At 35.7% G+C, this 26,592-nt stretch overlaps 1 protein-coding gene across 3 annotated transcripts in view; it reads left to right on the top strand.

The window, feature by feature from the left end:
- Positions 1-26,592, top strand: part of LOC148948890 (uncharacterized) — a 431,863-nt gene that overhangs the window by 169,795 nt on the left and 235,476 nt on the right. For all 3 annotated transcript variants that reach the window (XM_089094800.1, XM_089094801.1, XM_089094799.1), the window contains exons 7-8: positions 5,773-5,906; positions 18,024-18,269. In XM_089094800.1, the coding sequence (XP_088950926.1) occupies positions 5,773-5,906; positions 18,024-18,269 (380 nt within the window). The remainder of the gene's footprint in view (positions 1-5,772; positions 5,907-18,023; positions 18,270-26,592) is intronic.

The raw sequence follows: 26,592 nt of genomic DNA, 5'->3' as shown, positions 1-26,592 counted from the left end.
AGCCTTATTATTTTTTAATCCTTTTAGTACTGTCGCTAATTTTTCATCACAAAATAAATGTTCCTTCACATCCAATGTATCACAAACTTTTTTATTTTCCTCTATATTTTTTCCTGCAACTCTATCTTGGTTCAGCAAATCTCAAAATGTTCGGCCCATCTCTCTAGTTTTTTCCTTATCACTAATTGTGTCCCCATTCCTATCTTTAACTGGGGCAAGTCCAGATTGACTAATCCCTCTCAATTTATTAAGGTGTCAGTATAATATTTTGCTATTATGCCGTCTAGCTGCATCTTCCAGATCCTCGGCAATTTTATCCATGGCCTCCACTTCACACCTCCTTAGTTCATATTTCAATGCTTTCTCCACTTTCTTTACATTTCTTTTGTTTTCATACGATCAATCCCTCAGATAATTCTTGTACAAGTCTTTTCTCCTTTCTATTAAACATAAAGCTTTTTCACTAATATTCTTAGCTGCAGTTCTAGCTTTCTTCCCTAATACACCTTCAGCAACTTCACAAATTATATCTCTAAAATGATTCCAACTATCTTCAACATTATCAAATTTTAAGCTTTAAAATTTAGTATTCAACTGTTCCTGGAACGTTTCTATGAAATTCTCATCCTGGAGTCTAACACCATCATAACCTCTCGGGAGATAGTTACTCTTCCGATATTTCAGTTTTAAATTAACCCTTGACACTACTAGATGGTGATCTTTACTTTTAACATCAATAACAGCACTCTTATATACCCTAGTATCTTGTATTGATCCTGCCAGTCTTCGGTTTACTATAACATAATCAATAAGGTTTGCTGTCTTACCATCACGTGAATACCACGTGATGGTGAATACCATGTTAACTTATGAGCCATTCTATGACCAAACACCGTATTGGTTATAACTAGTTTGTTGTACTTACGACATTGCAAAAGTCTTTAACGATGAATGTTTTCTTTTCTTACGCCATATTTACTAAGGCTAGAATGCACTATATCTCTATTTTTATACACCTGGTCGTCAAAATTTCCGAACAGTAAAATCATATTTCTACCTGGAAGCCTGTCTATTTGCTCCTGTAGCTGTAAGTAAAATTCATCTGAGTCCCTAGTATCTCCGTCAGTCGGTTCTACAGGGGCGTATACTACTATAACTGATACCCTGAACTATTAAGTGGAAAGATAAAGCTCTACTAAACTTATATTATACCATTGATTTGAGTGTCCTAGGTAAAATATAAAGAAATGGATGAATTTTGTAGGTTTTGAGATCCCTGGGGGGAAGAATAGGTTCGAAAGTTAATGTTACGTAAGAAGACGAAAGCCCTTTGATTCAAGGCTGCATCCAGGATATGGGTAGAGGGTTTGACCCCCCTTCTCCCGAAATATTTATCCAACTCGTAAAAACTTTAAAAAATTCATATAAACAAATGTTTGGTATTTTTTAAAGTTTGTTTTTGTAGCGTGAGTATGATGTGCTAAATGTTTTCTATTGAAATTATACAAGGATAGATTTGGGTCGTTTCGATGTTCCCAAATCAAACAATATCAATGCTCCTACGTGGTCAATATTACAACTAAAAGTCACTATTTTTAAAGCTGGTCACTATTTGTCACTATTTTTTGAGAAATGGTCACTAAAGTCACTTTTTATGAATACGACTAAGTTTTTTCCAGAAAAATTTATGTTTCCAGGCCATATATATCAAACCCCGTTTAAAGTGGAACGATTTGAGAAAAAAAGTTTTTTGTTTTGCGCTGCGCAGCTTTCACTTTGAGAGGCTGTCCCCAAGTATATAGCCTGTCTCAACTCAGTTTTTTTTTTGTCAGCAGACATAACATCGGTAGCTAACAAGGTAAGTTCCAATATTTGATTTTCAACCAAAATGATAAGGCTACGGTGCTGCTTATTGTCTAGTTGGTACAAATTCAACAACAGAAGGATGGCTGAGATCCCTTCGATCCCTTAGAAGTGCTATTCTGGTTTTAATTTTATGTAAAGCTGTTGTATGAAAGTGAGAGCAGCGAAAGGGATTGGCGACCCTTGCTGCTGGAGTCCGAGATTAGGCTATTAGATGATGTCCTTTCAGAAGGAGGCAGGTAGAGATCAGTTTGTGTAGTATATTTGAAGTAATTCTAAGGTTGACCCCATTTGCTTTCCCATTAGTAGTTTTTCATACATAACCTGTCCTGTTCCTTATTCACGAGTTTCGATGTGGTGGTACATTTGCTCCTTCATCAAGTATAAGACTTTCTAAATAATCTTTACATCTGTAACCTTGATGCATGTAGAGATTGTAATTTTCATGGAAATTAGTTTTATCTGGAGCAAACGTGATAAAGTAAACATAGTTTTCATTTTTGATTTTACATGAAATTGAGCTTATATTATATTTTCTTTTTCTTTTTTTAGTAGCTTCATACTGAAGTGAGACCTGCACAATGGGGAAATGCAAATTTTTAAAGGAATGGCTGTCAAAAGATCACTGTTGGACCCTGTTGAGATTGATGCTCTGAAGTGCTCAGTGATGCTGCTGCATTGTCCTGCAGTTTGTGTATCTGTACATTGAGCTGCTCAAAAGGCATACAAGATCTGGAGCAGCACGCTAGAACAGAGGGTCATCAGCAAAACTTGCGCAATAAGTTAAATCCTTTACAGCTACATATGACAGTAGCTTCTCACGCTAACGCTAGCGGAGACTCTTTGCCGTCTAAATCTCACTTACCCTTCATTTACTTGAAGGACAACACTTTGGAAGCTGAACTTGTCTAGGTGTTGAAAACGGTCTCGTCGAATCTTCCTGCTGTGTCTTGTGGCAGTATCTCAACTACCTTCAAAGCTGTGTTTGGGGGTGGGATGCTCAAGGACTTTGCTCTTGGAGTTGATTATCTTGCATAAATCATAACCGACACTTTTTCGCCTCACTTTAGGACGATGATATCGGATGATCTAAATGGTGTCTACTACTTTATTTGGCTTTATGAGACGACAAACGAAGTTAGTAAGAAAGAGTTTCAGGTTTGAGTCGGATTCTGCTCTGAGAAAATGAACAGGGTTGTCTGTCGTCACTTAGCTACCTATTTCATTGGTCACGCAAAAGCGGAAGATTTAAAATTGAGCTTATGTAGGCAATTGATAAAACCAATTTAAGTCTCAAAAACCTCCTTATGATAGGGAGTGACGGACATTTTGTTAATAAAAAATTTGTCGCTTGATGAACAGTTAACAAGTTCAAATAACTGGGGATCAAAGCAAAGGACTTTAGATACCGGGACATGCAGGATCCATGTTGTCCACAATACTTTCCGAAAGAGACCAGAAGCTATTGCAGACGTATTTCATAGTTGATGATAGCAGTGTACTATTTCTGTCAAGGCTGGCCGGCTAGATTAGAGGACTTTCGAAAAATACAGCAAAAAATGAATGTAACAATTGTAGGGCTTATAAAGCACATGTCCTCCAGATGGCTTACACTTGGCACAGCTTCGCAAAAATTTCTCATGGAATGAAAGCCATTTATTGAGTACTTTCTGAAGTTGATCTCTAAAAAAAAGACTTATGAATTCGAAATCGTATCTGTATATTGCAAAGCTTCTGAAGAGTCCAACCATGAAGGCAGAGTTACACTTTGTTGCGGACAGTGCTGACAACTTTGCAGAGTTCACTGAAAAACTTTATTTTGATGAACCACTGATCCATCTCTTGTTTGCAGAGCTTAGGGAGCTCATACTAGTGCCGTCTGGACGTATCTTGAATGCTGAAGCAATGGCTAAGAGGCTAGATGCCAAGTTTTTGACGATTTGTCAAATATGAAGAGCATAGCGGATATCGTGTCGTCTTATGACTGCCTGAAAGATGTTGAAGGGTGTCATAAGAAATCTTTCTTGATGAGGGTACGTGAACACTTCAGAGCTTCAGCTTCCTACTTGCTAAAAGACATCTCCTTGAACAGCGACTCTGCCAGACTCCCGAAGAGTGTCAGATGCTTTCATCCCACAGAAATAAAAACAGCAAGAAGTTCGAAAGATATTGGTTTCATAGCTACGAAACTGCAAGTTGGTGTCTCAAGATCAGATGTTTCGGATGACGAGTGGAAGCTCAAGCAGCTTGATAAGGATCCAGACTTGGCAGCTACGACGAGAGTTGTCGAATTTTTGGTGAATTTCCTGTGCCGTGAAGGTTCGTTTGGGAGGCGTAAGTACCCAAACCTTACAAGCGTTGTCAAACCAGCACTCTGTTTCCTGATAGCACTCTATCGGGAAAGATTATGTTCGAACAGAGAGCAGCAATGGGAGAAAGAATGTTGATTGCGAAGCTGACAGTGTCTGACGGATTGAAAATGTTTGGAGCCAAGCTCGAGAACGTTCCTATTACACGTGACCTGATGAAGCTTGAACGGGGAGCTCGAGCCAGTTACTTGAACCATCTTGAAGCTCAGCGTGAACGCAAGAAAGATCAAGAGACGACTATGAGAAAGAAGCGAGAAGCTGATCAAGAAGAAGCTAAACTGCTAGAAGAGCTAGAAAAAAGAAAAGAAAAAATATTGAATTTGTAGGTAGACCTACAAACACAACGAGAAAAATGTGCGTCGAAAACAAAAGGTTACTGACAGTCTTTTAAAAGGAGGAGCTGATAGACTGAAAATTAAGATTGACCGCAATATCTGGACAAAATCAGTGTCACCCAGGCTAAGATAGCTAGGTATTGCAATACGAATTGAGGATGAGAGGTAATTACAAATTACGGTTTTCGGCAGCCCTGCCGGAGCGGTTGTCGAGACGCAAAAAGAAAAGATTTCAACAAAACAGCAACTTCGTGGGGTGTGGTAGTGGTTGGAAGTGAAGGTCCGAACAGAGTTTGGAAGAGGAAACACATATGCAGCTGTGCTGGCCTCGCGGCATAGTGCTGCGATAAATCGTCAACAGCTGCAGTAGTTCCGTCATTTCAAAGGAGACTAGGAAAATTTTGGCAATATGAATAACCTGCCACTAGGACATGATGGGCACTGCACCTCTGACCATAAATTCAAACACGAATCGTCCTCGGATCAGTTTTACGAGGTCTGTAGTACAAGGACAAAAGAAAATTCGAAAGAAGATTCATTGTTGCTTTTGATATTACTGCGCTAATCGTCTAGCTGAATTTTCGTTTTTCGGGATTTGTTCCATGAGAGCATAAAAGGACTATAAATGCTTTTCATTTCAGACGCTCTAGTTAGTCTAAAAAATATGTTATATATGGAGGGGAAAAGTTTGACATTTTGAAATATTAACTATTTTTAAGGAACATGCTAGTGGCTTAATCGATCGATATGTCTTAACATTGAGAAGAATGGACTTCGTCAGATTGGTTTTTGAAATGCTAACATACGTCTACAAAAATTACATTTTGTTCCTGTCTTTGATTTTCTTAGTAAGTGTTTCTCCGGTTTAATGTTGTGTGCTCATGCTTCTTCTTCACAGATATCTTTATCTTGTGCGTGGACGTGTCTGTGTATTTAATAACTGCTTCGTAAACTAAAAAGCAATGAAACATCAGATTCGTAATCCTCTTCGTAGTTAAATGCTAGTCAAAGAGCTTTGGGATATAGAAAGATATACTTATTATATTTATATTTATTAAGACAAAGCTATTTAAATAATAGTTATACAAATATTTATATTATTTAAAGTTACATAAATGTTATTGTATTTATTGCAAAAAAGTAATGTGATCAATTTTAAGTTTCCATTTTGATCTTGTATATATTAAAACATTTCTTGATTTTAGGCTGGTGCTCTGACTTACCAAGTTCAACGAGATCACGTATATTCAACTGTCGTTTGCTAATTAAGCCTCCTTCGGATGACGAAGAAACTATGGAAGAGAAACAAACTCGAATATCTCATTATGAGACAATGCAGGTCTGACTCAAAACTTAATCACTAATTTATGTTACAAATTAGCTTTTAAGAGGGCGGGGGGGGGGAGGGGGGTTAGTGGTGATTAGGGCCTCTCTTGTGCCCGGGGCAAAATCTTGATTAGACCCCCCCCCCCTGTATCCCACAAAATTTTCAGGCCAAGTTTCCATTTATTAACAAAGCTGTTTTCCATTAATTAATTAATAGTTTATTTTTTTAATAATTTTTGGATTTAATATTTAAATTATTAAATTATATTAATTTGATTATTTTAATTATTATTATTATTTAATTATTTTTTAAATTTAATTTTATTAATTAATTTTAATTTACCGATAATTTCATTTATTAACTGCACCATCTACTTTATTTTAATAAAATTGCCATTTTTTAATTACAACATGATTATAACTGTTTGATTATTTATTTGAAATTTTGCGTCCGAAAATTCTGCGCCCAGGGAGAGTGCCCCCTCTGTTCCCCTAAAACTGCCTCTGGGGGGGGGGGGTATACACCCAGCCAAACATTTTGCCAAATCAAAGTGAAAAACTTGGGTAACCCCACAGCCTCCCCTCTCAGACACGGCATACGGGGCAGAGGCCCCGGTCGCCCTTCCCCCTTTGAACGTCTTTGTTTAGGGTTAAGTAATTTAGACAAAAAGGCTTAAATTTCTTCTGTCCAATAGGACACTGAACAGAAGACTTGGATGATATTTTCGTCGAAGTCCTTAGATCACTGATAAGAGTAGCTTGACCATTGATTTTCAAAAAAAATAAAAAAAAAATCAGGTTTTCTCAAAAAATCGTTTCTATCAAAGATGTAAGATCTTAGCAGATGTTGAAGTCCTTAGATCACTGAGAAGAGCAGCTTGACCATTGATTTTCTCATTTCTCATTTTCTCATTTCTAGATTTTTTTCTCAAAAAATCGCTTTTGTCAAAGATGTAAGATCTTAGCAGATTCATACGCCCAAAAACCAGCCTTGTATGCAACTTTCTTCCTCGAGTTACATCCATATTGAAGTCATATAGACATTTAATAAACATAGAGGGCTAACAGTTCCTGCTTGACGTTCGTGAATTTTGGAAATCCATTTTGTTTTTTCTGACAGCTACGGATTTTCGCAGTGGCTTATTCTGAAAGATATTTAGTAGTATTTTTGCGTCCAATGCAATCAAAATAAAGAGACAACATAATAATCAAATAATCTTGACACTTTATCTCTTATTTGACACTCGAGCTAAAAAACATTTTGTAAATTAATAAACAAAACTGATATGGCATCTTGGACGAAATCGGACTTTTCTATGCATAAACTCCATAGATTCATTATGCGTAAATCTTAACCCCTGTCCCCACAGCGCCAGACGTTTTCCCCTGCGGAAAATCTTTGGAGGGCTGGTAGATTTCTGTGTAGGTAGGGAGAGTGTACTTCTGTTCTCAAAAACTGTGCTTTAATAACCAAATTTTCTATCTCTTGAAGAACCTTCACATATTTGTAGAAGAAGGTTTTGGAGAGGGGGATTGCATTGGGGCATAAAACTTACATTCAGATTCCTATTGACACAAAGGTGGAGAATTGGAGTGGGCACAGTAAGCAATACTAGGAAAATCCTCAGGTGTGTGGGTATGTGTGTGTGTTTGTGGCAAGTACTACAAGGAGCTTTGTTTTCTTTCCGGTTTAAATCGTAAGATTTCTCAATTTCCTATTTATATACATCTTTTAATGTATTCTTATTCCCCAGGGGGCATAGCCCCCTACTAGTGTCCATAGGGAATAACCCTATAAAAAAGAGTTAGTCCGATGAATCCACCTTGACACCCGAAGAAACGATAATCCTTGAATTAGATTTTGATATTCCCCCCCCCCACTTTTGATAAATAATTCAAGGGTTTCTTTTTTCAGGGATGATTATCATTTTCAAAGCATTTTTTCTTACAAATATGAAAAACGTACTCCTTTAGGCATCCTACCTCCCTCTACATAATGACCTACCGCCCATTTAATAGTACATCACTGTATCTTGAAGCAAGTCACTTTTTCCAAATAAAGCATTAAAATGAACACCAGAAACTGTGCTGTCTCCCTGTAGCACCTTTGTGGACACTACCCACATTTTTCACGAAAAAATCCTGCCAAACAATTTGATCCCCGCTTAAAATTTCCCCGGGACAAGTCTCTCGTAACATTCTTTCCATATGTAAAATTGTGCGTCCGGAGAAAGAAAGACAAAAAGAAAAATATATGAATTCAGGAAAATTCCTCACAGAAAATTCCATCCTCCCGAAAAATTGTTTCCCATGAAATCTCTCCCCCGCAGAAAAGTCCCCCGCGAAAAATGTCCGTATTTTTTCCAATAACAGATACTATCTGTACACAATGGACAAATTGCAAAACTTACAGCCCTTTCCATACGAGTTGTGTGGGGTCTTGTCATACCCGGAGACATATTTATTGGACCTTTGAATTATGATGAACCAAAGAGGCTATCTCAAAATTTCATTCGGATGTCTGGGGGGAAAAGGGGCACGGGAAGGTGGTTAGTTGCCCTCTATTCTGTTTGGTCATTTGAAAGGGCACTTAAACTTTTAAACTTTTGTTCGAATGAGCCCTCTCCCAAACTTCTAGGACCCTAGGCTCGATACGATCATCCCTGAAAAAAAAAAAACACAAAACATCACACATCCATGATTATTCTTTGGCAAAAAATGTACAATTCAACTATTTGTTGATGTGAGCTTGAACCCTCGGCAGTAGGGTTCTGATTGTTTTTTAGTTAGAGAGGGGGTCAGATGCCTCAAAGGGTGCATTTTAATGCCAATAAATCCTAACTCTCATTGAACCTTCAGATAAATTCAAAATTAATTCCAAGGAAGAGGGGTGTAGTCAGAAATTGATGCACAATCCCTCTTGATTTCCGGGAATATTTCTGGTCTAAGCTGTTATTATGAAAGTAAAAAGCAACATTAAACCCCAAAATAGCAGAATTTATTTGGGAGGAGGGGAGATATATGGGAGGTCGGCTGTGCCTTTTTCATCTCCAACCTCTCCCTCGTGGTCTTAGAAACTTTGGAGGATGCTCATTCGAATGGAAATCGAGAGTTCTAGTTCTTTTTTAAGTGGAGGAAGTGATTGGAGACCAATCAGCGAATGTCCTAAAACTGTTTTTGATTTCTGGTCCCTATTTTCACTCCTTACATTTTGAGGTGTCACTCCGTCGACATTTTGAGGTATCTATTTTGTACTTTCTCTGTGGCTGCTCAATTTTACGCGTGGGGAAATTTTCCGGGAGAAAACTCAGTCTCCGGTTCCTCACATACACACGGAAGTGCTGCTAGAAGAACAGCATGTGTTTATCGCCCTTAAAATTATCGATGGTCTGCAAGAGATCAGGCATGACCATTCATTATCGTAGCCAGATCATGCTCAAGTCTGACAACCTCAAAATTTTTGGCATCGTTGATCGTTTTTTCATGTTGGGAGGGGTCTGATATTAGAATCGGAATTTCTTATTTCTGCTTTTCGTAATGTTTTTACCATGTTCAGCAACATGGAGCGGAGTTCTCCCATAGTGAAGACATGATTATTAGCAGTCGTTAGAAGGGCTAGCAACGTCAGGATTTATCTACCCCCCCCCCCCATTTTTTTATTCAGACAGCTCTCTTCGTGTGCCGTTTTACGTGTGCCTTGATTTTGCATTATAGGGGTATGGATTCCCAGCGGTATAGCTGGCCGTATAGACAAATGGACCCCCTGCCCGGAAAAGTTTCTGGGGACGTGCTTTGAGTTTCTATGCGCTTCCTTGAAATCTAGAAAGTTGTTCGTAGTAATGCATTTTTAAAATACTCAACGGTCAGGAATATATATTTAAATTATAAAAAAAAATCGGTCAGGTGGATCAAAGTGTACTGGAACACTCATAGCCCTGCTAACATTCTCTTTGTGAAAAACTTAGCAATTGGCCTTTTATAATTATTGAAGAGGTATAAAGATTGTCAGATTTGGCCTTTAGACGCAACAGCGACAGTATCTAAAAACATCTCCGTCAATTGAACCCTCATCCCTTACAAAACAGTCCGGAAATATAGTTTGGTTACGTCCCTGGCATCACCAAACATTATTCTAACGGTTCCCCTCATCCGTGTTATGTGTCTTTCAAACATCCAACTAATGTATACTACACAGCATGCTTTGAATAATGGACAGGTGAACATGTAAAACAAAAAGAGAAAAAAAATTCCAGAAGAACATATTGGAAAAGCCATTCAGGGATGCTTAAATTACCTTGCAGTTTAGCATTAATGCGGGTCTGTTTCAAATTGCAAAGTTTTGCATATATTACAAAAAGAACAGGAAGTGGTTTAATATTTAGGGTAGAATGTATATCTAAATGGATCCTCAGCTTCCTTAATCAAATGCTAACGAATAGTGGGAAGAACTGGGGCCTAGTTCCAAATAAAACTATGTGCCTATATGAGACCGGTTCTATGAGATGGCTGGCCAGTTTGACTTAGATTAAAAGCCACATTACCACCCTGATAAGGGTTCAAAGATTAGCGTGCCAAGTTATAACCTCAGTATACCATTGAGTGGCTATGGCATCCATGTAGCTCATGCTAGGACTTCAACCCATCGAACATTTTATATAGAAAGAAGCAGTAAAAAGGGTTGTCCGACTGCCGATTTTTGGTCAATGGAGAAACAGGCAGCAAATACCAAATGGGGAAACCAAGAGTTATGTTTACATCTGCAACTCTGCTTACATTCTGCTTAAATTTTGAGGAGCTGCAGATGCCCAATGATGATATTATCCCAGTAATAAACCCAAGAGGCAATTCCAGATTGTCATAAGAGATCTCTAAGGGGATATTTAGCACGCACTGAATATTGAGAAACTAATTCCCATCCGCACGAAGGACCTATTTTATTGGGATTAGTGTTTGTAGCCAGTGGGGCACTTAATTTCTACCGATAGCGAAGTGCTTCTGGTCTATGGCGGGGCTTTTATTGCAAGAGTTAGAACTCTTAGGATATGTTAAATACTATTTTAAACTGTCCAGTGAAATGGATTAAATGGATCGTTGCAATGGATTTGGTTTTATTTAAGACTAAAGGCCAAAGAGCCATAAGTTTCATTTAAGACCGGCCAAAGAGCACAAAAAAATTTGGCCAAAAAGAAATAAAAACCATAACCTCTACTCTTTTTTTTTAGATCGAAAAAACCCTTCCCCCAAACACAAAATTGTAAATCCCCTTCCAAAAATAAATTTATGAAAGTTTTTTTTAACTCGATCTCCAGATCGTGATGTCGATCTCGACCTGAGAAAAAACAAGATTTGCTAACCAAACCTACACTTACTGCATAAAGTTCGTCTTACTAACTATACACGATCTACTTAAGCTGCATGCAATACTCCCTTGCCTTCAGGCATAAAACTGCACATTCTTTCTTATTATAAACAATAAGAAAACTGTATAAAGATAACATAATACAATTTATTCGATAATAAGATAATATAATAAGATATAATCTATAAGATAATATAATCTATTATTTATATACTGTGTTATAATGAATTATATAAATTTTAAAAAATTCCTGGAGAATACGCTTCTCTTTAGGCCTCAACTACTCGTTGCATTACGCAGTCATCAGATTAGTTGCAGACAAATAGGTTGATAGTTTTTAAGTTTGCAGTTGTTTCTGCATAAAAGGTACAAAGAACAACTTTTATGGATTGCGTGACCTCACAAAAAGTCATCAAATACATCCCAGCTAGTGCTTTTCAAGCCGTCATGGTTTATGTTCTCTGTCAAACATGCAATTCTGCGATAAACCTCCAGCTCTAACTTGTACCGAAAGGACGATATACTTAAACCATTGGATTCATTGAATTAAGATCTATCCATTCACTAAGCCATAATTATGCAGACCTTTTCTCAGAGAATGATCGTAATTTGATGTAAAAAAAAAAGTCTGCTTTCGTATGTTTCACCCTATGTTTCCACCTAAACAAATGCAAAACAGATTTCAAGAATTTAATTCCTCCCACAACTCACTGCAGCACCTCACTTTGACTTTCATTGCACTACCAAACCGCATGAGGCCAACATATCTGCGCACACTCCTCCTCGACCCAATTTATTCAAAGGCTCAATCTCCACCCTCTCCCAAGAAGCTCCAGTTTCCTTTAATTCCTTCCTTCTGATCTATTCCCTCCCCATTTTGGGAACCGTTATCTTTTCGTTTGACCCTGAATTGAATCCGAAAAGATGAATCTTTGGCAATCTGTCCACCTTCGTCAACAAAACCTGTCCTAACCATCTCAACCGTTCTCTCATTATAACCCTAGAAATTGGGATAGTTGGTGGGGTAAGCTGGATCTCTGCCTTCGTATGGTAGTGAAATTGAGCCAAAACTGTCTCAATCAAGAGTCGAAACTGGAGTCTGAAAATAAATGTGACACCTTAAAAGTTTTTTTTTCTTCTTTTTTTTTGTGTAAAATTTTATTACGAATCAATTTATTTTAAGGGTTGCACCCCACCTACTTTATATACTGACGATTCTTAACGCTCTTGAAACTTTTAATCATAATTTTACTTCATCCTAGTTGGCCGTGTCATGGGTACCACCAAGGAGGGGTATGGGGGCGCAACAGTCTCTTTGGAAAAAGGAAATAATAAAACTTCTTTTTACATAACCCCCTTTACATCCCCCCTTTTTGTCCTTGTGTATATTATATAACCCAGTCATTTTCATTTTAATGATAATTTTATTACCAATTAATCTATTCAAAGGCCTGGATCCCACTTACTTTATATACTGACGATTCTTAACTATTCCTATTCGGCGCAGTTGAAAGTTTTAGTCATAATTACTTCATCCTAGTTGGCCGTATTATAGTTACTACCAAGGAGGGGTATGGGAGCGCAACGGTCTCTTTGGAAAAAGGTATATAATAAAACTTCTTTTTACATAGCCCCTTTACATCCCCCCTTTTTGTCCCCGGGTTTATTTATGACCCAGTCGTTGTTATTTTAATGACAATTTTATTACCAACTAAGTTATTTAAAGGGCTATACCCCACTTACATTATATACTGACGATTCTAAATTATTTGCCGTTGTTGAAACTGAAGAGGATATTATTTACCTGCTGCAAGATTTAGATAGGCTAGCAACAGGATCCACTACATGGGCCCTGCAATTTACTAGTTCAAAATGCCAAATTTTGCATCTTGGACACAATAAGCCTTAGCACATTGATTATATTAGAGGTAAATAGCTAGAAGCAGTGAGTGAAGAGAAGGACCCTAGAGTTAAAACTGATTATGAGCTAAAATTTCATAGCCTCAAGAACCTATTTACATTTACATCAATTCCATACAACCCCTAAAGAACAATATGTTAAGCTTGTTACTTGCCCCTGCCCCTGTTTTATATTTAACTTAATATATAGATGAATTTTGAGCCGTCCTGGCTAAGGGGTTGGCGCGCTGAGTTGAGAATTCCTTGACCAAGGGGCACGGGTTCCATCCTTGGTGTGGCCAGTTATTTGTTTGGGACGGGGGCAGTGGCGTGACTCTGCAAGCTCAGCCAGAGTCGATCCAGCTCTGAATAGGTACCTGAAAAAATCTGGGGAAGGTAAGCAGGAAGGGTGTGCAATGGCTGGCCCCCAATCCCCCATTGACTTCCTGGCTGAAAGGCCGCGAAACAGAGATCAGCACCACCACTTTGGACCTTAAGGGTCTAGGGCCGTCTAGGGTCTAGGGCCGTCATACCTTCTTACTTACTTACTTACATATAATTGAATTTGGAATTTTATTGTTATTATGATTATAAAGTAATTATTGTCTGAGTCCAAACGGCTGATGCTATTTATATTTAGATCTAAACCATCACATATGGATCTGTTAATATATAGTTCGTCGGTGTATGATAACATGAATTAGGAATAACATCTTTTTTTTATTACTTCTTGATCAGTATCAGTTACTCATACTCCCCCTCCCCTGTTTTCATGAGAAAATCTAGTGAAAAGTTTCAGTGTGGCCCCTAAAATCAAATTAACAAGTTTGAAAAATCGCTCCTTTGTTTTAAAAATGTATCATGAAAACCTGAAAGTTCCAATTAGGACATCAAAGGAAAAATAACGTTTTGTAAGGAACTTGCCTCTCTGCTATTCATGTATGAAAGAGGATACTCTTAGTTTCAAGTCTAGGAAACTAGGGCAATCCATCAGAGAAACAAGTTTTTCTGTTATATTGATCTTCCCATGAGACCTACGAAGAAAAACGAGAGAAATTAGCATGTATTTTAGATACAGCAAAGATTTATTTTCTGTCTCTTATAATTTTTTTTTCTGGTTTTTGTAAGTCAGGCGAATCCGGAATGTAATCAGGAATTAGTTGTTTGATTTTTGTGAGCATGGAAGGAGTGTAATATATATACCGCATAACGCGGTATATATATATATATATATATATATATATATATATATATATATATATATATATACGCGTTATATATATATATATATATATATACCGCGTTATATATATATATATATATATACACACGTTATATATATATATATATATATATATATATATATATATATATATATATATATATATATATATATATATATATATATATATATATATATATATATATATATATATAATATATATATATATATATATATATATATATATATATATATATATATATATATATATATATATATATATATATATATATATATATATATATATATATATATATATATATATATATATATATATATATATATATATATATATATATATATATATATATATAACGAAAAATGTGGTTCAATACCGCTCTCTAGGGCTATAATGAAAGAAAGGTTTAGGTGGTTAGGGCACGTTGTGCGGATGAAGGATGACAGATGTCCGAAGATTGTTCTTTTCGGCCAACCATCTAGGGCTAAACGGAAAGCAGGTCGTCCCCTTCTGGGGTGGGACGACGTCCTAAAGAAAGATTGAAAGGAAATGGGAACTTCGTGGGTGGGTGTAAAAAGGGAGGCTTTGAATAATATTGGGGTGGAGGAGGATCGTGCATAGCTGTGTTGGCCTCAGGCGGCTTGGTGCTGCGGTGAGTTGTTAGTAGTAGTAGTAGTATATATATATATATATATATATATATATATATATATATATATATATATATATATATATATATATATATATATATATATATATATATATATATATATATATATATATATATATATATATATATATATATATATATATATATATATATATATATATATATATATATACATATATAGAAATATATATATACATATATACATATATAGAAATATATATATAGAAATTTCATAGAAATTCATCCATCCTAGGGCAGAACTAAGGTAGATAATCATGGAATAAGGGAAATTCAAATAGTCTATGAGTTTCTATGAGCCATTTGAAGGCAATTGGAGACCCCAAATGAAAGATTTTCGAAGATTTATGACTGACCATGTCCACAAGACTTTGAAGATAATTGAGCAACTAAGATTCTTCTCATTATATGAGCTTTGCCTACTTGGAAAGCCTACTGGAGTTGCAATGGGGATGACTGAGATTTTTGGGCTGACTCATGACGGACAATGTCCTCTGAACTTGTATGCAAAACGACGGACTGAATTTGCTTGGACTCACAATTTTCCTTTTTTTTTAAGGAGATCTAGATCCTTCTCCAAGGAAAAGCCTAAGTAATATCATAATTCTGGCTCGTCGAATGGATGGGTCTGAGACTAATGGATCCAATGATGTTAGTATACTGCCTTTTGGTGTAAGTAACAGCTGCAGGCTTGTCGATAAATCGCTTCTTTCTTTTGATACGTTAAGTCATGTAGCCTGAAAATCCCATGTTAGTGTGATTTTAAGGACAGTTTCACGACTTGAGATCGAAATTCTACCATTTCGTAAGAAAACTATTCCTTGGAGATTATCTGCCATTAAGCACAATTTTTTGGATTCTTTATGGTCTATGTAGAGACTGTAAGGCCCTCTGTTCCTTAGCAACAGAAAGTTCAGTTTTATTCTAATCAACACGTCAGCACCCGCTTATTTGTTTTAACTATAATTCATAGGAGAGGAAAAAATCAAGCTGATACAAGTTTATTAACTAGACTAGTGGCTCTCAAACTTATTTAGACACTATACCCCTTTATACCCACGTAAAATTTTTGGTGCTCCTTATCATTTACCGGTACTAAGCAAATTATAGTCCTAGAGTTAAACGGTTGTTTTATTTTTTGTTGGCTGGCCGCGTACCCCCTGAAAATTTTTCAAGGCGTACCACAGTATGAGAACCACTGAACTAGATAATGAAGCGTTCCAAAAGGAGCGTTCAAAACCATTAATCGAGCACAAGCAAATTATCTCGCAAAATATGAAGTTGCGGAGAAAATTGTAAAAATTATGAGAAATATTATAGCAAAATTAAATTGTAAAAATTAATAAAATAAATATTATTGTAAAAATTATGTAAAAATTATAGCGTTCAAAACAAGCAAATTATCTCGCAAAATATGAAGTTGCGGAGAAAATTGTAAAAATTATGAGAAATATTATAGCAAAATTAAATTGTAAAAATTAATAAAATAAATATTATTGTAAAAATTATGTAAAAATTATAGCGTTCAAAACAAGCAAATTATCTTGCAAAATATGAAGTTGCGGAGAAAATTGTAAAAATTATGAGAAATATTATAGCACAATTAAATTGTAAAAATTAATAAAATGAATATTATTGTAAAAATTATGTAAAAATTATAGCGTTCAAAACAAGCAAATTATCTCGCAAAATATGAAGTTGCGGAGAAAATTGTAAAAATTATGAGAAATATTATAGCAAAATTTAATTGTAAAAATTAATAAAATAAATATTATTGTAAAAATTATGTAAAAATTATAGCGTTCAAAACAAGCAAATTATCTTGCAAAATATGAAGTTGCGGAGAAAATTGTAAAAATTATGAGAAATATTATAGCAAAATTAAATTGTAAAAATTAATAAAATAAATATTATTGTAAAAATTATGTAAAAATTATAGCGTTCAAAACAAGCAAATTATCTCGCAAAATATGAAGTTGCGGAGAAAATTGTAAAAATTATGAGAAATATTATAGCAAAATTAAATTGTAAAAATTAATAAAATAAATATTATTGTAAAAATTATGTAAAAATTATAGCGTTCAAAACAAGCACATTATCTCGCAAAATATGAAGTTGCGGAGAAAATTGTAAAAATTATGAGAACCACTGAACTAGATAATGAAGCGTTCCAAAAGGAGCGTTCAAAACCATTAATCGCGTTTCTGCAATTGAATGATTATCCGAGCAGCGGGACAATTTCGATCACATATTCGGTTTGATTGTGAGTTAAGTCTGAAACATGCTTTTAATCAAGGCTCAGAATTTTTACAATTTTCTCCGCAACTTCATATTTTGCGAGATTTTCTTATTTGTGATTGAGTATGCCTTAAAAATAAAGATTTCGGTAATGCAGCCATTGATTATGATTAAATTAAGTATTATTAAATATTTCTGAAATCTGATTAAATCTGTATCAAAACTTACTCATAAGTTATACATAATTGTCAAACATACAAATAAACACAACGGACTGGTTATTTTGATTACAAAAAATAAACAAAATAGCACAACAAGATCTAAATAGCCATGAATCTTCTTTTCATTTATCCTTTTTTCAATTTATCCTTTCATTTATCCCTTTTATCCTTTTTTTATCCTTGTTTCCGTTTTTTTCCGTTTTTTTATTATATCTACCTCCGTGGTTTAGAACCCGAAACCTCGTTTCTGTTTACAAACTTTTCAACATCGGCTTATAACTTACGAAGCTTGGTGTCAACTACCCCACGATACCTACAACAACCTGTTCGCCCTCAGTGCCCTTACTCGTTTTTTGTAATTTTATTTTTGTTGCTGTTGATTTTCCTTGTTTTAGAGGTTTGTTTCTTTTCTGTTTGTTACTCCGCTTTATTTTAGTGGGCTATAGACAAACTAATATTGTTGACTTTTAATTTCTTTCTTCAGATTTCTGCCATTCTTCAGCCATACCCAGGGGAAAAGTCTGAGCACAATCAAGATTCAGAAGGCTCTGAAAGTGCAAATTGCTTGGTCTGTGTGACTCGACGAATCCCTGCAAGTGAGAAACAGCCTTCCTTGAGTACAGGCGGGCCTCCTGTTGAGCAGTTCACAACTAAACTTAACGTCAACGGAAAGGTGCTAGCTATCGATACAAGTGGCGTTTCATCGATGTATTCGCAGTATTTGAATAAGGTAATTTTAAATAAAGACTTCCCAACTTTAAGGGTAGCTACGAAACCCAAAAAGTTGATATTTAGGGAAAATACTTATCTTAATTTTGTCTTGGTTTTTTCACCAGTAGGCACAATAGTGTATACGCGATTTTTTTTACAGGTAGAGAGAGAAGCCACAGCTTCAAAATATTTTTAAAGAGGTAGAGGTTTTTTAAGAGGTAGAGGGAGAAGCCACAGCTTCGAAATATTTTTAGAGGTAGAGGTTTTTTTAAGAGGTAGAGGGAGAAGCCACAGCCTCAAAATATTTTTAGAGGTAGAGGTTTTTTTAGAGGTAAAGGGAGAAGCCACAGCTTCAAAATATTTTTAGAGGTAGAGGGAGAAGCCACAGCTTCAAAATATTTTTAGAGGTAGAGGGAGAAGCCACAGCTTCAAAATATTTTTAGACGTAGAGGGAGAAGCCACAGCTTCAAAATATTTTTAGAGGTAGAGGGAGAAGCCACAACTTCAAAATATTTTTAGAGACAGAGGTTTTTTTTAGCGGTAGAGGGAGAAGCCACAGCAGTATATAGACAAAGCCCCGATTTTCGGGGGGGGGGTTGAATTTTGTCTTTTTTGGAACTTAATCCTCCTGTGCCTTGGGAGACACCTAGGTCGTCGACAAGGAATATATAGTCCTCTTGGCATCCCGCTGTTGTCAGTACATCAGCCCATGCGAGTTTTAAGGACGAGGTAACAACAAAAAGATCTGACTGCTATGTACGGCGTAGGATCGATCTCTCCTTCTCGATTGTGTGCGTTTATTTAGGAGTTCTCCCATTCTGAAAACTCGACGTAGATAATACAATTGACCTTTGTAGGTGATATTCGATATAAGAAGTTGGTTGATTATTTTTCAGATATCGATGTTTAAGACTCGAATTTAACTAATACTGTTTAAGTGAATAACTATAATGTACAATAATTATAAGTCATCAACCTAATGGCTATAATTACTGTGATTAATTTCTATGAAATATTAATTTAGAAAATTCTAATAAAGAATGCAACAACTTCGATGAATAAATTAGCGATTATTAAAACTTAGCCTAAATCTGGGGTCTTCCAAAGATGGCGCTTTTGACGTAATGATATATCCGTTTAAAACGAAGGCCCTCAATTCAATTGAATTTGGCTTGAAGGTCATCCTCTCCTACTACTACTACTGCTAGTGCTACTTTTATTAATTCATTATTGAAATAAGCTGCCTTGGTCTCAATTTTTTTTAAGAATGACTCCTGAAACACACGGGCCGTTTAATTAGAATAGGAAGCTTTTTAAAAATGCTAAAAACTTTAGCGTGAAGAGCAAGGTATTGAGGAGGAGGACAACTCCTTCGTATACGGATTAATTTCTCTTCGTTTTGAATTTTAATGTTGCTCTTTACTTTCAGTTGGAAAAACTTGTTTTTTATTATTTAATAATAGAAAAGAGTCACCTTTACAACTGAACTGTAAGACAATGATTGACTAACAAATCCTGATGATGGATGGAAGATGAAAACATTTATCTGAATATTGATTTTGGGGAACCCTTTTTTTTCGTGCCAATCTTTTCTTGGTTTTGAAGTTTCAGAATTTTCATTAGGTTTAGAAATTTAATTAGGTCGAAAACACAAAATCTGAGTTAATAAGAGCACTGTAGGCCTAAATGGGAGTAAACTAATTTTCCTGACAGTGGCGTCACGACGATTTAAGGGAAGGGGAAAATGTTCTGTCGTTTTTTTCAATTCTTTCAATGAAAATACCAAAAATAGGTATTTTCCAATGAAAATAACCTCAAAGATGGTATTTTTCAAAGTCCAGGGTGGGGGGAATAAAGGGCGCACATGCTATTTTGCTTCCACCCTAGTTGACGGCACTGTGCTCTTGCGATTTCTTCTATATTGGAAGAAGACAACAACAATTAGAGGAGAGTTCATTTGAACATCAGCCTTTAATCCATAAAGCCATAAAGTTTCACCAAAGGCCCGATAATTTCAAGTCTGTCTTCGCCAACACATTTATGACAACCCATTTCGTTCTGAATGATAAAACCTCCTTAATTGTCCCGTCGAAGTTTTTAGGGAGGCAGTTGAAATTCAGAAACATATCCATCGAAGAATTGACCTTAGTTGGGAAATTGGGGAAACCTATAAGCCCTATTTACGGGGCTCTTATTGGTTCTGAGTCTTCGTACTTTCACATCATTGTATTTTGAAAGCTAATGAAAATTCTGATAATTCAAAACCTAAAAAGAGATTAGCGCTCAAGGCATCATTAGAAAAAAAAATTCAAATGAAGTTCTGTTTCATTCAAAATCGGGTGTATCATTTGGTCGCCATTTTAGTGTGCACTTGAGATGCGAGTCTTCTCTCATTTTTGTCTTTCAATTTTTTTTTCGCGGACTTATTCTTTTCCACTGAGGTCGGCTGAGCGTAGGTATTGGCTGAAACATTAGAATTTTTCTATATGCCTACTGACTGTGAATTATCTCATATTTTATTTGCCCTACATTCTCTCGTATTATTAAAGCTGCGCTTACCCTATTCAACTGGAAAACGTCTAGTATATGTTCCTCTACCTTTCGAAGTGCTCATATTTCTGGGCCATGCCCACCGTCATTACCACGGTGTCTAGTATCGTAATCTTAGTTCTAAGACATCTTTCTAACCTTCCGAACTCCTCAACTGTCAGAAAATTCCCTATCCCTTGGCTGTTCTCCTTATAATGTATAACATAGGTAGGCGAAATGTCCAAATGTTCCGCATAAAACCGTACACTCGTACCGCGTTGGCAACACTGTAAGTGAACCCATCCACTCGGTCAATTTTATCGTCTCTTATCGCTGCCTCTACGTCCTCATTTATGTCTAATTTAAGCGACCTAACATTCCGAATATTAAATTTTAAGTCTGTTCTTACAGTCAGAACTCTAAACCACAAAAATGTATTCCTTTTGCTAAAATTTTTATCTAGAACACTTAAATCATCTGCGTAATCTAAGCATAGGAAAGGTTTACTTTTCTGTTTACTTTCATGCTCTGCCATAGCCTTCGATGTGTTGTTAAGGATAAGTCCATCAAAATAATCTATATAAACGGGGATAAGACACGCCCCTGCCTTAGTACTGATTTCACATAGATCCATCTACTCACCTTGGCATTTACTAAATTGCAGCATTATTGTTCTTGTTCATTTCTCCAATTACGACTTATCTGGTGTACCCTACAAGGATAGAGCCTTCACTGAAGCCTTTCTAGTATTTAAATTAAAGGCTGGCCTATGTCACTAAGGCTAGGTCACTAAGTCATTAAGGCTAAGTCACTAAGGCTAGGAATAAGTGAAGATGAAAAGGTGACGTTGGGTAATGAAAAGATTGATCAGGTGGGCAGCTTCACTTGCCTTGGTAGTATTATTAGTAAAAATGTTGGGAGCAGTGGAAATGTTAAAAATAGAATAGCCAAGGCTCAGGGTGTATTTTTTCACACTTAAAAAAAGTCTGGAAGAATAGGAAGATAAGTCTGCAAACCAAGATTAAGACATTAGATGCTACAGTGATGACAGTGCTCAAATAAGGCTTTAAAGTATGGACGCTCCGAAAAGCGGATGAAGATTTACTAGATGTTTTGCAAAGAAATTGCTTAAGGATTGTTCTGGGTACCCGCCTGACTGACTGTATTTCAAACAACAGGCTATACAAAAAATGTGGCTCAGTACTACTTTCTCTGGATACAATGAAAAAATGGTTGAGGTCGCCAAGACACGTTTTCTCGTTCAAAGTTGATATATTACCGAAGATTATCCTTTTCGGTCAGCCGTCTAGGGCTAAACTGAGAGCAGGTCGTCCCCGTCTAGGATGGGAGGATGTCATAAAGAAAGATTTAAAGGAAATGGGAACTTCGTGGGCGGGTGTGAAAAGGAAGGTTTTGAATAGATTGGGGTGGAGGAGGAGCGTGCGTAGCTGTGTTGGCCTCAGGCGGCTTGTTGCTGCGGTGAGTTGTTAGTAGTAGTAGTAGTATGGACGTCAGCACTGAGAAGGTGTAGTAATTAAGACACTTTTCAATTACATATAGATAAATCTTAGCGACAACATCTCTTAGTCTAATAAGTATCATTCTGCTAAGCAATTCCCTTCCTACCGAAATCAAGCTATTGCCTATGTAATTACCTCATTCACTGTTTTCATCTTACTTGTAAAGGTGTTTCATTAAGGTGTTCCTAAAACTACTATACACTTCTCCTTTAGCAAAAACAATATTAATAATTTTGTCAAGAGGTTTTATTTGACCTTCCTCATAAAGCGGTTTTATAAATGCACCAGTGACATCAAAATAAAGATATTTTTGCCTTCTGGATCCGTTTTACGTGTATTTATAATTGGAAACCGCCATCTTCTAAGGTTTTTCTTTTGTTTTTCTTTTCAAGATTATGACATTTTTAGGGCTATATGAGATTTTCGTTGGTGTTGCCACGATGAACTGTGTAAATAAGTAAGCAACACTAATTCGTCAAATTTGACAATGCTTTTCGCCCGTAAAAATTCACACTTCAACAATTTTTTTAGTCCCAGAGGCACCTTTATAGATACAAAAATATCTTGACTGTATATGGAGTTTTTTCGTTAAAAATTTAAGTCTCAGTTTTTCCATATCTATTCAGACATATATAGTTGTGCAAGTTTTCACGGAGCCAGCTCAGAAAACCAGGTTTCATTTCACTGTCCTTGGTATGTTAAGGTACTCCTAAAATCCCTATGTAAATCCTCTTTACCAAAGGCGTATCCACAATAAGATTTTGTTAATATGAAGATTTAGCTAGTGCTAATTTGAGCCTGTCAGATTTTTTCAAATTTTTTTTGACTGGTTGAAATTTCTACGAAAAACTATGATTGGCTTTAATTAGCGCTAATAAATCTTGGTGTTAGAAAATTTCATTGCGAATGGTGCATAACATGTTAGCACAATATCTTATGATTATGATGTCTTGCTGCGTCTTCCAGATTCCCATTAATGTTAGCTATAGTTTTAATTCATATATTCTTAGTTAATACTTTAATGCCCTCTCCAAATCCCTTATTTCCCACTTCTTTCGTCAAATCTATCCTCTAATGCAACACTCGTTTTTATTATATATATATATATATATATATATATATATATATATATATATATATATATATATATATATATATATATATATATATATATATATATATATATATATATATATATTTTTAATACCCGTATTATACATTTGCGCAATGTGTGGGGGTATCGGGGGAAAATTTAGTATTTTGTAGAGGAGTGCAAAGAATTGGTAGGCACGAGGAATTACTTTTTGAGGAGGATTTTATTGGTTATAATAAGTGGATAAAAATAACGAGAAAAGGGATTTTGTGGAAATTGGAAATCTGGGGTAATTCCTGAGGCTAAGGTTGAACCATATAAGTCCGTTTTTATAGGTCTGTGTTGGATTGTACTTATGCATTTATATATTAGATATTAAGTGATGTCACATGCCGTTTGGCGCTTTGTTTGTTATTAAATAAAAAAAAACAAGTTTTTTAAACTGAAAGTAAGGAGCGACATTAAAACTTAAAACGAACAGAAATTATTCCGTATATGAAAGGGACTGTCCCTTCTCAACGCCCCGCTCTTTACGCTAAAGTTTTTTATGGTTTTAAAAAGTAAAGTTGTGAGAAAGAGTCATACTTTAGCGTAAAGAGCGAGGCGTCGAGGAGGGGACAGCCCCTTTCATATACGGAATAATTTCTGTTTGTTTTAAGTTTTATTGTCACTCCTTACTTTCAGTTAAAAAAACTTGTTTTTTTTATTTAATTTTTGAACGTTTTTGAATAAATGCAGGTTTTGATTTTGGCTCACAGTACATGAATAATTAAAACAAAATTTTCATATTAATTTACTTTTATTTAGTTAAAATGGCTTTCTCGAAAGTTGTGTAATTTTATTTACGAACGTTTTTATTAGTAATAAATATATGTAACTTACGAATTAACTTATGTAACGAACTTCTATATTCATATATTTTTAATTTGTTTATTAGGGGAATCGCCCTTTAGTCAATACCTTGCTCTTTAAGCGAAAGTTTGAATTTTGTTCCAATTCTTTCAAAATGACCGCTTAATCACAAAGGCCGTTAATTAGAATAAATAGCTCTTATGAAAGTACTAAAAAATCTTTGGCTTAAAGAGCGAGGTATTGACTACGGGGTGAACCCAATCATATATGTAATATTTTCTGTTCGTTTGAAGTTTCGATGTTGCTGCTATTGCAGTTGAAATACTTGTTTTTTTATATTAAATTTCTGATCTTTTTTTAAATAATGCTGGGAAGCCCGGCGTCCCCTTCATAGCAATGTCCCTTCCCCCATGAAAACTTCCTTCATGGAAAGATCCTCCCACATAACCCCCGACCCCCCCCCTCCCCCACTACCAGGAAAAATCTCCCCAGAAAACGTCTGTATACTGTCAATTAGCCAATGTTATATGTTAACATAGGGCAAACTTCCTAACTTTCAGCCCTCCCCCTAGGGCTGTCGAGGGATTAAGTCATCCTAACAGACATTTTAATTATATTTTTGGATATGCTGAAAAAAATGATTGTCTCGAAATATCGATTATGTGACTTTGGGAAAAAAATGAGCGTGGGAGGGGGCCCGGTTGCCCTCCTTTTTTTTGGTAACTTAAAAAGGGCACTAGAACTTTTAATTTCCGTTCCAATGAGCCCTCCCACGATATTCTAGGACCACTGGGTCGATACGATCACCCCTGGGAAAAAAAACAAAACAAATAAACACGCACCCGTGATCTTTCTTCTGGCAAAAAATGCAAAATTCCACATTTTTGTAGATGGAAGCTTGAAATCTCTACAGAAGGGTTCTCTGATGCGCTGAATATAGTGGTGTGATTTTCACTAAGGTTCTATAATTTTTAAGGCGTCGTTCTTCCTTTTTTCGAATATCAGCCAAATTTTCTCAGGCGCCTAACTTTTGATGGTTAGGATTAACCTTGATAAAACTTATATAATTGAACTCAGCTTTAACATATAGTTCTTTTAGTGTATCGATTGGTATCGAAATACCGTTTTCTAGAGCTTCGGTTACTATTGAGCTGGGTCGCTCCTTACTTACAGTTCCTTACCACGAACTGTTTGATGTTACGGCCTTTTCTGTCTTTTCTATAAACAAATATTTACTGTTATTCATATTTTTCAATCAAGCTTAAAGGTTTTTCACTAATATTTCTAACCGCTTTTCTAATTTTCCTCTCTAAAATATACTCTGCTACTTCCCAGACTATTTTCTTAAAATCATCCATCCATCTTCTACGCTAACTAATTCTAAACCGACTGATTTCAAATCCAGCTTTTTTTGAAATGATTCTCCCAAATTCTCACTCTCATCTACCTACATCAAAACTACCTTTAGTAGTTATCTTTACTAAATTTCTTATCGATAAGTAGTTATCTTTACTAAATTCTAGCTTTAAATTAACTCCAAATTCTAATAGATTATTTGTTAACATAAAAAACACCGCACCCAGTGAAAATGGGAAGTTGGTTGGATTTTTGGCAATTTAACATGAGAAAATGCGAATTAAAAACTAATTGGGCAAACTGCACCACTGTGCAGCGTCTGGCAAGTTTATCACAAAACTAGGAATTTCAAAGAAGACAGGATAACTGACATAGTTAATCTATAATCTTAAAGAATCAAAGCTAAAATGTCTCTGTAAGCAATAAATGATCTGTTTTACAAGTATGCTATAGCTTAATACGAGTATATGCTGGTTTCACTTTCTACACTTCAGCTTTAAATTAAGTCTAGACATTACTAGATCGTAATCTTTACTTTTATTATTAACAACGGCACTCCTATATGCCCTAGTGTCTTGTATCGATCCTGCCAGTCTTCGATTTATAGTAACATATAAGGTTGCCATTCTTACCATCATGTGGGAACCATATTAACTTAATGGCCGTTTACGACCAAATTGGTTATTGCTTACAACTAGATTATTGCCCCTACAAAATTATATAAGTCTATTTCCATTGCGATATTTCTTCGGATCAGCATATTCTAGAATACCATCTGTCCATATTTGTACAAACCTGGAGGTGGAAATCCATAAATTGAAATGCTGCATTTCTACCTGATATTTTATCTATATATTCCTCTGATTCTATGTAAAATTCGCCTGAGTCACTACTTTATTCGTCGATTGGTTTGACAGGGTGTCAAGACAACTTAGACTATGGACTTCCCATGCCGGTCGGCGCATAAGGTGGCAATGATGACCTCTCCAGTG

This window comes from Artemia sp. Qi Xiang Cuo, chromosome 9 (assembly GCF_049724085.1).
Source record: "Artemia sp. Qi Xiang Cuo chromosome 9, ASM4972408v1, whole genome shotgun sequence".
NCBI classification, from domain to species: domain Eukaryota; kingdom Metazoa; phylum Arthropoda; class Branchiopoda; order Anostraca; family Artemiidae; genus Artemia; species Artemia sp. Qi Xiang Cuo.
The sequence above is the reverse complement of the archived record's forward strand: the minus strand, read 5'-3'. Positions and strand labels throughout refer to the sequence as shown.